This window comes from Panthera onca, chromosome B1, assembly GCF_046562875.1.
Source record: "Panthera onca isolate mPanOnc1 chromosome B1, mPanOnc1 haplotype 2, whole genome shotgun sequence".
NCBI lineage: Eukaryota > Metazoa > Chordata > Mammalia > Carnivora > Felidae > Panthera > Panthera onca.
In genome coordinates this window covers 12,079,573-12,093,897 of record NC_138342.1, presented here as the reverse complement: position 1 = coordinate 12,093,897, position 14,325 = coordinate 12,079,573, and the positions used below count along the sequence as shown (strand labels likewise).

Sequence of the window (14,325 nt, the reverse complement as noted above, 5' to 3'; positions counted from 1 at the left end):
AGAAGGTTACCGGGAAGAAATGTCAGTCAGGGGCATGTCTGTGTATTTTGTCCCTTGTCACTTTACTGCTCTTTTAAAGCTCTAAGTGTGTGACTATCTTGAAGAATGGACTTATTTATAACTTTTCTTTTTATCATGCAGCATGCTGGAAACATAAGCAATGACTTTCAAAATATGAAAGTAAATATTGACAATATCGTTCTGCTGGATGAAGCAGGAAGAAAAAACCTTATGGATTTCAGCTTTTCAGGAATAGACGCCATAAATTATAACATCTACTTGGCTGAGGTGAGACCATGAGTTCATGCTTGATCTTTTGGGGAAAATCACAGCAGATACCCGTGGGTTGGTTTTGTTTTGTTTTTCTGTTTTTCTTTTGTTTGTTTGTTTTTAACTTGGGCGGTTTTTTTTTTAAGCTGAGGTGAAATTTATATAACACAAATGAACTCTTTTAAGGTGAATAATTCATTAGTATGTAGTATAATCACAATGCTACACAGCTATCATTTCTATCCAGCTCCAAAACATCTCCGTCACTTCAAAAGAAAGCCCCATTCCCATTACACAATCGTTTCCCATTCCACAGGCCCCCACCCCCCAGCCCTGGTAACCACCCATCTATTTACCTATTCTGAATATTTCATTTGAATGGAATCTGAATGGAATCCTAAGGCATGTGACCTTTTGTGTCTGATGGCCTTAAAAGGCCCCCTTTCACGTAGCCTAAAGTTTTTGAGATCCATCCCCATTATAGCACGGATCAGCACTTGATTTCTTCTTATGGCTGGATGTGGTTGGATAAAAATAATCTGGTTTTATATGTATCAATAAGAATGTAGCCAGAGTTGCCTGAGTAAGAGTTTCCAGCCTTTATGGCCATGGACGATGGTTCACTATGTTGTCTATCAGATACCGTTAAGGCTTAAAAATCCCACGTTGATGACACAGTTCTTTTCCCCTCTTTTGCAGCTGAGTAAAGCCCCCACCAAAGCGAACCTTTTATCCTTTGCAGATGATCTAGAAGTAAAAGCCAACCATCTGGTGAGTTCGAACAGTCCCGTTTTAAATGCTGTATTCACTACAGGTGTCAAATGTCAGTACTATTCTTCGCTCCCATACACCACAAGTAAGCTTTGGTTAAAGATGTGTCTCGTGTGCACGTCAAGACTTCCCACCAGCAGCCATTGCCGTGGGGCCCGGAAGTCTGTGAGCACGTGGACGTTTCCAGGGTGGCGTCAGGGTGCCCGCGCCTGCTCCCGACCTCTGCTGGCGGCGCGGGTGCCCTCACTGTTTAGCACCAGCTCTGTTTTCACCCCATCAACCCCTCTGCCACCAAACACGTGTGCAAGTGCACGCATGCGTGCCATTTTTCTTGCAGTGTAGGGAATGGAAACTGAGGACACGGGAGGGGGATTTCCATTTGGTGCTTTGCATCGCCAGTGACAGGTGGATAACGGAAGGCAAAGACGCCACCCAAGCCCCGTAAGCTTCCCTTCCTCACTTCCCCTGCTGGCCAGTGACTAAATGGCTATCATGAACGGAGCAGCAGAGCATGGCCATGAGGAACCTGGGCTCAGGAGGAAGACTGGGATTTAAATCCTGGCCCAGCCACTTCCTATTTATGGGAACTTGGACAAGATGTTTCCTCCTCCGTGCCTTAGTTTCCTCATCTGTAAAACGGAAGCAATAAAGTTGCTCATTAATGTATTAATGAGCCCATTAATAGGTCACGCGATAATATATTAAACACTTTTTAAGTGTGGGTCAAATGAAAAATTGCTCAGTTGAGCCTTGCTGTTCTCATCTGCGAGACAGGGCTATCGCTGCTGTGAAGTGGCTTTCTAGTGGCTGTATTACGCAGAGGTGAGAAAGAGAGCACAGCCTCAGGCACTCAGGACAGGCTGATGGGTTTGGTGGCCACTGAGAGTTCACAGTCCTGTGACCTTGAAATAGGGTGTCCTGGCACTGCCCCACGTCCGGTGGGCCCCACGCCCACAGCATACAAGGAGGGCTGCACGCCAGTCACAGCTACCTTGCCCCGAGCCCCTGTGGTTACAGAGAGCGCTCCAAAGTCTGGAAAGGTGGTGTTGACCTTTGTTTCTTTTCTTCTCTTTGCAGCCCCACGGAAGTCTGAAACAGTCCCTGAAAAACAATGCACAGACAATTAGGACGATTCACCGTAGCGAAGTCATCCCTTTGGAACAGTCAATGGTAACGCTCGACAACCTCTGGCATTTCCCTGTGACCCGAGCAAATCCCGTGTCATTAGTTGGCTTTCATGTAGCCTAACGAAGCATCTGCACCTCACGCGGGGGTCAAATCCAGTTGGCCTCAGGCTAAGAAATTAAAAATTAATGATAGTTGGTGCGGCTGGGTGGCTCGGTCGGTTGAACGTCCGACTCAGTTTCAGCTCAGGTCAGGATCTCATGGTTCGTGGGTTCAAGCCCGGCATCAGGCTCTGCGCTGGCAGCACGGAGCCTGCTTGGGATTCTCTCTCTTCTCTGTCTGCCCTTCTTCCCACTTCCTCTCTCTCTCTCTCTCTCTCTCTCAAAATAAATAAATAACTTTTAAAAATCAATAAATCAATAGATGAAAGTAGCAGGGCTTTAAACAAGACAGATTTTCAATGTTACCACCCACTCCTTTTGTGCTTTATCTCCTTGCCTTTTCCACTTGGGTGTGACCAGGTAGGTTAACCCCGTGCTTGCCCCACACACTATGCTCTGGTTCCCTGCGGCTCGATAGGCCCCCGAAGCCAGGCACCTGGCTGGGGTGATGACGTCTGTGTTCTGGACTCCCTCGCACTTACTTTCAAATTCTTTTTCTCCACACCCTGCCAAGAAATATGGGAAGGCAAGGGTAAGTCCTTTTCCCCCTGCCTCATTTAGCTCCGTTCACTGATCCGATGGGCCGCGTTCCCTGTCTCCTCTCTCGTAGCCTCTGTTGTGACTTCCCCTTTCTTTTGCTTCGGGCTGCCTTCTGGCTTCTTTCCCAAATGCCGGAAAGGCAGTTTGTAGCAGAGAGAGAACACAGGCTCTGCACTCAGGCGGAACTGATTTCAGACCCTGCTTCTACCTCCCCAAAGTCTTAGAATTTTCCATTTTCTCATCTGAAAATGGGGGGAACGGTTCCTGCCCTCCTGTTAACCTGCTTCCTGGAGACGAAAGCCCTGATGTCCCAGAGAGACTCTGTAAACAGGAGGGATTATTGTGACGCTGCTGTGGGAGACCTGTTACAGAGTCGGCTTGCTCAGGTTTGGAGAAGCACACGAGTCCACTTGACTTCAGCTTTGGAACCTCCTAGAACTAGTTTTTACCACTTCAATCTCTCTCTCTCTTCCTTCCCGACTTTCTAACTCATTGGAGCATTCAGAAGGAAAACTGAATTTTCTTAATATGTGTGCTGCACTCATCATAATTCTCTGCTCTGTTTGTTTATGCCTAGCACAAGTTTGTTAACATTTTAAGCTGGTTTTTCCATGCTCCTTAACGGCTTTCCTTCAAGTAGACACAAGCCTCCTGGGCCTTTGCAGAGCTGAGGCAATCTGTCTACAAATAGGCAAATTGCTGTGTACAGGTGACCGATGATGTAAACCTAGGGTTAGCAAACTATGGCCCCAAAACTATAATCCAGCCCGTTGCTTGCTTTTGTAAATAAAATTTTATTGGAACGCAGCCATGCCCTCTTATTTACGGATGACTGCAGCCGTTTTCCGCTAAAAGAGCAAAGTTGAGTCTTTGGACACGGTGTGGCCCACAAAGCCTAAAATATTTACTATCTGGCCTTTGTTTTACCAATTCCTGACCTAAACCATTCAGATGGAACTACTCTGGGAAGTCAGGGTAGACTTTTGTAATTACCGCCTGCCACTTTGAGCCAACTCTACTCCGAGTGGTCTCTTGGACACCTCGTGTGGGATGTGCTGCCCTTCAAAGTTCTAGAATACAGATCCTGCTATTCTTCCACTTTTCTTACACCAGAGGTTTGTGTGGCTCACATGGTTACTTGCATCTATATTGCACAGTAAAGTCGTATTTGATGGCTGGCTGCGGGGGGAGGGGGAGAGGGAGACACAATGTTCATGTAATAAGTTGGAAAATATTATGTGTGCTTGTTCACCAGAGCTCTGTATACCAAAGCATCAAGGAACTTCAACAAAAAAGCAGCGGATTGGGGGTAAGGACTTACTTTCCTTTTCTGCCACGGGGTCTTATTATAAAAACACACACAGCCTTTCAGAAGTAATGGTTTTACAAGTATTCAAGTTAAAAAAAAAATCCTTTGGGGGCACCTGGCTAGGTCAGCCAGTAGAACTCATGACTCTTGATCTCTGGGTCATGAGTTCAAGCCCCACAGTTGTGAGTGGACTTCATTTCCAAAAAAAGTGGGCGGGGGGCACCCAGGTAACTCAGTCGGTTAAGCATCTGACTTCGGCTCAGGTCATGATCTCACAGTTCGTGGGTTCAAGCACCGCATTGGGTTCTGTGCTGATGGCTCAGAGCCTGGAACTTGATTGCTTCAGATTCTGTCTCTCTCTCTCTCTCTCTCTCTCAAAAATAAATAAAGATTAAAAAAATTTTTTTTAAAAAAGCTTGGTTATCCACCCACTTTAAATGCAAACTGGGTTTTCCTACCATTTGCTTCCTGCAAGTACCTCTCACCTTGGCACACTTAGATACACAGGTGAAAGCCGTGAGTTGATGTGTAGAATGTAAGCTCAGAAGGTACACTGGTCACTCTCACTGAGCTAATGCTGCCTACAAAATCCAGTGCCTTTGACCACAGACTCATTCTCACCGTTGGGTTGACTGCGGGCTTGTCCGCCCACCTTCCCACCCAGAGACCCAGGCTGAGGGAGCAGCTCCTGTCTGGGCCACCTCATGTCCTCGAGGTAGAAACACTAGCTGCCCTTTAAGCAACTTCTTAGAACCGGCCGCTCCATCTACGTTCCATTAGCCAAAGCAAGTGAGGCTGCCAGGCCCATCATCTTGGGCTGAGAAGCCAGAGCTCAAGAGGTATCAGCAGTCAGGAGCAGTTAATACAGTCGACCACAGGGGGTCCTTCAGACTGCAGACACCCCCACAACAGAAACCGAGCTCCACGGCTACGATGTGTTTGTCTCGTACCCTCAGTGCCAACGGGCAACTCAGGAAACCTCTCTTTATTGAGCAGATTGGGCTGCCCATGAGAGGTTGGGGATGTCAGCCCACAATCGAAAATCCCACGTTCCTCGTTCCTCCTTGTGCTTTTCTCTGAGGTCTTTTTGCAGACCTTGGTCACAGGGCTTCTTGCCACGTGTGACTGTGTGACACGTGTCCCCGTGAACCGTGAGCTCCTTCGCTAGTAGTTAGCACACTCCCCGGGCAGCACTGGGCCTGCTTCTTTGTTGGCACGGGAGACCCTGAGTTCCCCTGAAGGCTCTTCTGTGAGGTTTGCTCGGCTTGGGGACCGTCACTGTTCCTCTCATCACAGTTGCCATTTCACACATGTGTGTCCTGGGCCAAGGGAGCCTGGGACAGACCGGTAACTGTGTGCGGGTCCCTTGCCATCCCACGCATCTGGACGTTCATGGTGACAGCGTGAGCTGCGCGTTGCCCTTCATGAGGGGTCAGTGTGGGGGCGAGTTGGGGTGGAAATGCATCTTTGACCCACTGGCCAAGCTGGGTGCCCTGAGGTCTCCGGGCAGAACAGAAAGGGCACCTTTTCTAATTTGCACCAAGCTGCCATGTCGGAGTTCTCACCTGTGTCAAGAAACTAGGTGCACATCCCGGCTCTTATGCCCCCAACCTGGTGACGTCAAGCAGGGTCAGCACCTCCTCTGTGAAGGGGGCCTGATAATTCCTTCCTACGGCCTGTGAGTACAAGAGCCCGCCCCCCGCGCTATCCATGGGGGATACATTCAGCGGATGCCACGGGCAGTACTGAACCCGTGCGTGCACAGCTACGATACAGCTGAATTTATAAATTAGGCACAGTAAGGGGTTAACAGCAATAATCAATAATAAAATAGAACAATTATAAGAATGTACTGTACTAGAAGTTATGTGAATGTGGTCCCACTCTCAAAATCTCTGACTCACCCTTCTTGCGAGGATGTGACGTGGTAAAAATGCCTGACCGGGGGGGGGATGAGGTAGGCATGTGAGGGAGCGTTAGGCTGTTATCAGCATTTCTAACCATCTATCAGAACGAGGATCTTTGCTTCTGGACCCTGAGTAACGGAAACCGTGGATAAGGGGGACCTCCTTACTCAGGGAGGCGATTTGGATCAAGGGCCCAGCCCAGTGTCCGGCACAAAGTGAGTGTTCAGTATGACATCTCTTGTCCCCCTGCCCTCAGAGGGCTGGGCCGGCTCAGTCGTCTTCTTGACTAGCAGGTCGTCGTGGGATGGGGCTGAGCTGACCTCACGGGCACCGACAGGCAAACTAGTGAAATCCCTTCGTCACGTGACACTTGTCGATTGCTGTGTTTTCCAGATGAAAGTGACCAATACCCTTTCCTCTTTGGATTCCGCTCAGGACTTCCTCACAACCCGTATTTCCTCGGTTATTGTTGAAGTAAGTTTTCTTTTTAAAAAATATGTATGGCCATGGGGGAGGGGAAGGAAAAAAAAAAAAGCTAGAGAGGGAGGGAGCCAAACCATAAGAGACTCTTAAAAACTGAGAACAAACGGAGGGTTGATGGGGAGAGGGAGGGAGCGGAGGGTGGGTGAGGGGTATTGAGGAGGGCACCTGTTGGGAGGAGCACTAGGTGTTGTATGGAAACCAATTTGGCAAGAAATTTCATATTAAAAAAAAAATATGTATGCCAGTAAGTGGGCGTGTGCCCATAACTACGTGACCTCATAGCATCCTTTTAACGGTTTTCCTACCCTCCGATTTCTTTCCAGGAAAGTCAGAAGTATGGGAACACGATAGTAGGATACTTTGAACGCTATCTGCAGTGGGTCAAAATCTCAGTAAGTAGTTTCTCTTTTATGAACACAAGAGGGCCATGTGTTAGGATGGCCATGTTGTAGGATACAATCAGGAGGAGATAAAATTAAAATCCTAGTAATTGGGTAGGAGAGATAAGTCAAGGGCCTCGAACAGGGACCATGATGGGAGGTGGCGTAAGACACAGCACGTGTTGTCCACGCTGGACCCCTTCTCGGGCCTGACACCGAGCGGGAGAAAGTGCCCCTCACATCGTCCCTCAGCTCCCTTGCTCACCATTGTAGGAGTTCTGGCCACACTTGACTGTGTCTCCCCAGTGCACTGTGAGCTTCTTTTGCAATGGTGGCTGGGGCAGCGCTCAGCCTGCCATGCTGTTGGTGGATCAGTCGACTAGGGGTGTCTTGAGCTACAGAAATTTGTTTTCTCACAATTCTGGAGGCTGGAAGTCTGACATCAAGGTGTCAGCAGTGTTGGTTTCTTTAGAGCCTTTAGAGTCTCTCTGCTTTAGAGTCCTCTCTGCTTGGGTCGTAGACAACCACCTTCCCCATGTGTCTTCACAAGGTCTGCCCTCTGTGCATGTCTGTGCCCAAATTTCCGCTTCGTTTATAAAGATGCCAGTCACATTGGATTAGGACTCAACCCTAATGACCTCATTTTAACTGAATTGCCTCTTCAAAGACCCTACCTCCAGATACAGTCACATTCTGAGATACCAGGAGGTAGGGCTTTAACACACGAATTTGGGGGAACACAATTCGGTCCACAACAGTGGGGTCTCCCTGAATACATTAGAAGAGGAAAGTCGAGGAGCAGAGTGAAGTTTCCGGTGGTTTCAAGGCAGCACGTTGCTCCCAGCAGCCAGCTTGTGGAGAAGCATAATGTCTTGGAAAATGCCTTTTGTCATCTTGGGCTCTGGGCCAGCTCCCCAATCTGAGGATTATTCCACTGGGGCAGGGTTTGGTGGGGGGGAGATGCTTGCCGCTGAGTTACTTGATCAACTTGGGCTGAGTCACTTGGGCTACTTGCTGTTAGCCAAGACGGGCTTTGAGAAGTCTGGGGACTCAGGAAGTCTTCGACTACCTCCAAGCGGTCATGAGCCCGGACTACCAACCATCTCCTCCCTCTTTGCTGCCCACCCCGGATTCCAGCCACACCCCACTGCTTGATTCTCTGAGACGTTCACACTTCTCCATGTGATTTCCTCTGTGTCATACCCCCCTCCCCAGTCCCTACCTCTAGTCCCCACCATCTGGGCCTCGTGTATCTGGTTCTCCTTCAAGGCCCAGCTTCCTGATGTCTGTGCTGACGCCTCCCACCAACCAGATGGGAAGACCACAGGGTCCTCTCAGTGCTGGCATGAGACGTGTGCACACGTGGGTGAATAGCGGCAGAAGAGATACATTATCGTCATTGCCGCCACGGCCACTGGACCCTGTGCATATCCTCCACCAGATCAAGGAACCACATTTTAGTCACATCCATACCCAGAATATGAAACAAATACCGTGAAACCAAAGGGAATCTGGACAGGAATGGTTAAGTCACACGAGAGCCATGCCATGGAAATATTGGGTGACTGTTGGTACCAAATGGATCAGAGCTATGCTGTGGGGCCAGGAGAGGTTTTCACAGGGTTATAAATAAAGGAGAAAAGCAAGATGCAGAAAGCGTACAGAGTATGACTCCAACCCCAGTTTTTGTAAAAACCCGACAGTGAAAAAGCCTATGAAGAAAGAGGTAGGTTGGTTGAGCTTGGTGAAAATGAAGTTGTTAACATGGATTGCCTTGGAAGGTATAGGTGGTGGAAGAAAAAGGGAAGGTTTACCAACCAATAAAGGAAATGAGCTAACATCGAGCTCATTGTATGTACTCAAAAGTTCTTTTTTTTTTTTTTAAAGATTTTCTTTTAAGTTTATTTGTTCTGAGAGAGACAGAGACTGCAGGAGTGGGGAAGGGGCAGAGACAGAGGGGGAGAGAATCTCAAGCAGACTTCGTACTGTCAGCCCAGAGCCCAACGCCGGGCTCGAACCCACGAAACCATGCGATCACGACCTGAGCTGAAATCAAGAGTCAGACGCTTAACTGACTGAGCCACCCAGGCACCCCAAAAGTTTTTTAAAACGCATGACTATAGCTATCGTAAGTCAATGGGATTGGAGCATCTGTTTGAGATTTAGTAAACGTGTTTATTTTAAACTCATTAATGAGTACATAGTTTTCTGTCTTCTAAAAAAAATGTATTTTTTTTAATTTTAGAGAGTGTGTGTGAGTGGGGGGAGAGGGGCAGAAGGAAAGAGAGAGTGAATTCCAAGCAGGCTCCACGCTCAGCACGGAGCCCAAAGTGGGGCTTGACCCACAACCCTGAGATCAGGACCTGAGCTGAAATCAAGAGTCGGACACTCAACCGACTAACCCACCCAGGCGCCCCTATTTTCTTCTTATTTTTTTTTAATTTTATTTATTTATTTCCTTATTTATTTTAGTTTCTGTCTTCTAAAATGGGGTCTGCAGGTAGCACTGGTTTTTGTAAACACGGTTTTATTGGCACACAGCCACCCCCTTTGGTTTATACATCATCTGCGGCTGCTTTCACCATTTTTTTTTCAGAGTCCAGCACTTGTGACAGAAATGTCTTGGTCTGTCCTGCGAGGTAGAAAATATTTACTCTTTGGCCCTTTCTAGGAAGAGTTTGCCAAGCCCTGGTCCAAAATATATAATTATTGATTTATTAGCTTTCCATTTTCTTCCACATCCTTTGTCAGATCTCAAAGGGATCAGGTAAGAAATTCAGCCCGAGACCCTGGACCTGACACTTGTACTTCATTCTCTCAGGAGCCTGGTAAGGGTGGGTGTTATGGTTCCACAAAACAAGTGTAGAAACCAGAGACCGAGAGGCAGAGAGAATCAGCATCTTGCTTTCAAGTACCTGCTTTTAAACATTGTCAAACTCATCCATAGAAATCAGCATTCTGCTCCATGTCAACGAGGGTGTAGAGATCCTTTTGGTGAAAATAGGTCAAAGATAAATGGCACGTCTGATTCTTGTGGATTTTTGTGCGTGTGCCTCAAAGTTCACTCGTGTTTCTTACCCCCTAGATTACTGACAAAATTGCAGCCTGCAAACCCGTGGCCACCGCTTTAGACTCTGCTGTTGACGTCTTTCTGTGCAGCTACATTATCGACCCCATGGTAAGAATGGTGAAATTTCATCTTTCAAGATCAGGAAACACAGTAAACTCATCAGTCTTCATTTTTTGTTTGCAGATTGTAGTACACCCTATGATATAAAATAGTTCTGTGCTTGGGTCTGTTAACAGGTGTAGAATCCAAGACCTGAAATCTAAAATTGAGATGAATGTGTTAGGATACTTCAGGGGCGGCTGGGTGGCTCAGTCGATTAAGCACCCGACTCTTGATTTTGGCTCAGGTCATGATCTCACGGTTCGTGGGATCGAGCCCCGTGTCGGGCTCTGTGCTTACAGCACGGAGCCTGCTTGAGATTCTCTCTCTCCCTCTCTTTCTGCCTCTCCCCCCACTCTCAAAATAAATAAACAAAAAAAAACAACAACAAAAAGACCTGTCCCCTGCAACACCGTCAACCCCCTGAGCAGAGGGCCTGTGCGTTGCTGTGTCCCTGTCCTCTGGCATATTGCCTGGCACAGGCAGTTGAATGAATGAAGGATGATCAAACAGCTGTCTGTCCAAGTGCATCTGTACTGCTCCGTCTGTCATCTCCCTGTCCCACATCCACATGCCCATCTATCTGCTGGACGGACTTTGACACCTGAATGGAGATGCTCCTGTCCTCTTCTAGCCATGCAGTCCCCAAGGTTTGGCTTCCTGGCCACTTCCCTCCTCCCCAGACCCTAATCCCTTTGTGCTGCTTCTTGGACCCCTGCTGATGGCTTTGTAGGTGTGTCCTAGGCTAACCTGGTTGATTCTTTTTTTTTTTTTTTAATGTTTGTTTGTTTTTGAGAGACAGAGAGACTGACAGACGGACAGAGCATGAGGTGGGGAGGGGCAGAGAGAGAGGGAGACACAGAATCTGAAGCAGGATCCAGGCTCTGAGCTGTCAGCACAGAGTCCGACGCAGGGCTCGAACTCATGAACCACGAGATTGTGACCTGAGCTGAAGTCGGACGTGGAACCGACTGAGCCCACACAGGTGCCCCTAACCTGGTGGATTCTGAATTGATCTCCTTGCCTTCGGTCTTCACCACCTGCCCCCAGCCAGTCAAATCACCCAACTATCGATGCTTTTCCCCCAGTAATTGAGGACCAGTGGAAGGGAGGCCTAGAGGCTGGAGCTTTGTAGCGAGGTGGTTTAAATAGTAAGAAAGAGCTCTGGGCATTGATTTTGCCAGGAAAGTGGACCCCAGGCTGCCCAACATGTTTCTTTTATACCTTGATTGTTCCCGAAAGAATTATGGCAGCTTCCAGTAAAAGGATTGGTTGTCATAAAGCTCTAAAGCCTCTCAAAGCGAGGTTTGAATGCACAGAAATCTACCAATAAAAGAACACGTGGGGAAAGGAGAACAAATTTACTGGAAATTCTGGGTCAAGAGGTGCCACTGCCATCCGACAGTGCGCTCTGTCCGGAGGAAGGCAGAACGTCAGTGGCTGAGCTGTGAGGGTTGGAGGGCAGCGGAGGAGGGCCGCTGTCACATCCAAGCTGCCTTTTCCCTCCCGGTAGGCTGGGGAGGCTGTCCTGGTGTTACCTACAACATCACCCTAAGGCAGCGGCCATAGACCCGAACCTCTACAGGCCAAGCGTAAGACACTGGCTGGTGTATGGTGTCGTCGGGGTCTCCAGCTGCGTCTCTTCTGATTGGTGGATAAGGCTAAACAGCGTTGGGCGTCACCCCTGCAAAAGCTAGCGGTGTGGCCAGGCCCCAACCAAACGCGGACCTTCTTGATGGAAGAACCACCACTCAGCGGCCGCTGGTGTTGCCTTGGGGGGATGGGGGCTCAGTTTATGAGACTGAACTTGAAGACTTTTCAAGAAAGACGTGACTCCAGATTTCTGTGTGAAGCCTGACTTAGGAATGTTGGCAACTATCTTCTGAAAATACCTTCACATGCTTTTTTAACAAAATAGGGTTGAATGCAGCCTATGATCTGCCCTTAAGCTTGGTTAAGTTAAATATGGAATGTTTGTTGAGAGCCTAGCAGGTGCCGAGCGCCGATCCTGCCTTCTCCACACAATAGTGTTATGGGATAAAGATGCTTCGGTCCCGCGGTTCTGATGCAGAACAACGCCAGAAAGGTGAATTAGCCGCGTCAGACAACTCAGAAAAGGGATTAAGCTCAGGCCTGCTGGCCCGCCATGCTCCTATCGTAGGCAGCAAAGGGACGCCATCTGGTGGGGTCTTAGATGCAAACCCTTGCTTCCCCACTTGCTCCCACTGGTCCTCATTTGTAAAATAAATATAATAGGATCGAGTCAAGGTTTTCAGAGAGATTTAATGAATCGCAGCAACGTGTAGCCTTTCACACAGTAGATGACTCCCGTTGCATTTACAAATGGTTTCAATGAACAAAATTAAACCTCATTAAACAATGGCGGTAAAAAGAAAAAAAGCGACCGCTGCTTTCCATTTTCCCGTCTTGAGGCATCTGATCCTCCTGATTTTCTTTTTTTCCCTAGAATTTATTTTGGTTCGGCATAGGAAAAGCCACCGTATTTCTACTTCCGGCTCTCATTTTTGCTGTAAAGCTGGCCAAGTACTATCGTCGAATGGATTCAGAGGATGTGTATGAGGAGTAAGTAGACACGTTTCTACAGAGGCTGGGGGAGGGGGGTCATTTTCTAAGAGGCACTGACTTCAGAACGAGCTCTGATGAGATTAAACTTGGTCTTTTTTTAAAGTAGGGGGTCACTCTGGTCAGGTGTCTTCTTTGTACCTTTCTTATGCTTGTTTTAACTGTTCTCCCTCTTGCTTCATCTTCTCAGTGTCCTTAACCAGCCTTCTTATTTCTTGTTTGCAGTTCCTCTGTCTTGGGGATTTGGCACTTTACTTTATAGCTGTGTTTACTAGTTTTCACTTTGACTCTGTAGTATATACCTTTATGCTTCGTGTTTTACTCCACTCACCTCCTTCGTGATGTGTGTCTCTCCTGAATGTACTTGGGTAGTGTCTGTATTAGGGTAAAAAAAAATGTGGGGGATCCAGCTGTCGAGCTGTGATCGTAATTAAAAACAATAATTGTATCTCCCTTTTTAGTATTTTATAGTGCTGAAACTGTATCCGTCAAAAAGTAAGCCTTTTCTTTTTTTTAAAACCATATTCCTAAGATGGGACTGGGGAGGTCTTTATTATTATGTGATGGACTTTTAAAACGGAATTAATAGCATCTTAAAATTACATGACAACGTTAGATATGCCCAGATAAAAATCCGTGCTGATGCCCCTACAACAGGGCCGGCACACACAAGGCACTGAAGGAATACTTGTTAAATTAATGATATTTTTATAGGTTAGGTTTATTAATATATAAAATGGCTGTTTCAGTGCTTGGTTTTTAAAGGGAGCAGAATGTGAATATAGCTTTTTTACTCTCTTTGTAGATTTAACAAATGCTCCTGTGCTTTTCATGACCCCTTGCATCGCCTTTGTAGCTCACAATGTGAATACTTCATCTTAGAGATAACATGGTGTTTTTGGTGTATTTATTTTTGTTACAGTATGGAAAATGGTAATATTGGTTTTCATAGACATCATTCCACTCAGACTGTATGAACAAAGTTTTTAAACAGATCCAACGGCACGAGTTCTTGATCTACAGCGTCTCTGAATACTGGAAAAGAAACCTTCCCTTCCAGAGTTTACAGAGTTTAGTGATTTTTGTATGCAACACTCATCGATGCGCCAAAGAGTAAAAAGTGTGCATTCACAGCTGTTTTGGTTTTTGTTTTGTTTTCTCTCCAGAAGTTTTGCTTTAATCATCTGAGCCTTCTATGAAAGTTCCAATATGTATTACATTCATTCATTTCCAGTTTAGTTTTCAGAACAAGCCATGAATTGTGTCATATTTCATTGCTTGGGAACCTAGACTTGTAGCTAGACAAAATCCAGCAAATAGCAGTTGTGTGTGTGAACAATAAAAGTGATTTCAGAAATCTGACTCTAATCTTCTTATTGAAACACATACCTATATTATAGACATTGATTATGTCACTGTGTCATTTGCTCAAGGCTGCTGTAACAAGTTACACAAGGTGGGTGGCTTAAAGCAGCAGAAGTACCTTCTCCCACAGTTCTGGAGGCCGGAAGTCTAAAATGCATTCATCAGCACAGCTGGTTCCTCCAAGGGCGATTGCACAAGAGTCTGTTCCATGCCTTTTTCCTAGATTCTGATGATTGAGATGATCCACGGCATTCCTTGGACA

The 14,325-nt window shown here is 47.0% G+C and overlaps 1 protein-coding gene across 6 annotated transcripts in view; it reads left to right on the top strand.

Annotated features, from left to right (window-relative positions):
• The window catches only part of PROM1 (prominin 1), a 134,326-nt gene extending 120,271 nt beyond the window's left edge, over positions 1 to 14,055 (top strand). For 4 of the 6 annotated variants that reach the window (XM_078446252.2, XM_060655382.3, XM_060655384.3 and 1 more), the window contains 10 exons: positions 142 to 288; positions 970 to 1,041; positions 2,119 to 2,211; positions 2,842 to 2,859; positions 4,123 to 4,176; positions 6,477 to 6,557; positions 6,890 to 6,958; positions 10,032 to 10,124; positions 12,583 to 12,698; positions 13,621 to 14,055. In XM_078446252.2, coding sequence (XP_078302378.2) covers positions 142 to 288; positions 970 to 1,041; positions 2,119 to 2,211; positions 2,842 to 2,859; positions 4,123 to 4,176; positions 6,477 to 6,557; positions 6,890 to 6,958; positions 10,032 to 10,124; positions 12,583 to 12,698; positions 13,621 to 13,675 — 798 coding nt within the window. In that variant the 3' untranslated portion in view covers positions 13,676 to 14,055. The remainder of the gene's footprint in view (positions 1 to 141; positions 289 to 969; positions 1,042 to 2,118; positions 2,212 to 2,841; positions 2,860 to 4,122; positions 4,177 to 6,476; positions 6,558 to 6,889; positions 6,959 to 10,031; positions 10,125 to 12,582; positions 12,699 to 13,620) is intronic. The other 2 variants (XM_081795496.1, XM_081795495.1) reach the window with 1 other exon arrangement.
• The last annotated feature ends 270 nt before the right edge of the window (positions 14,056 to 14,325 follow it).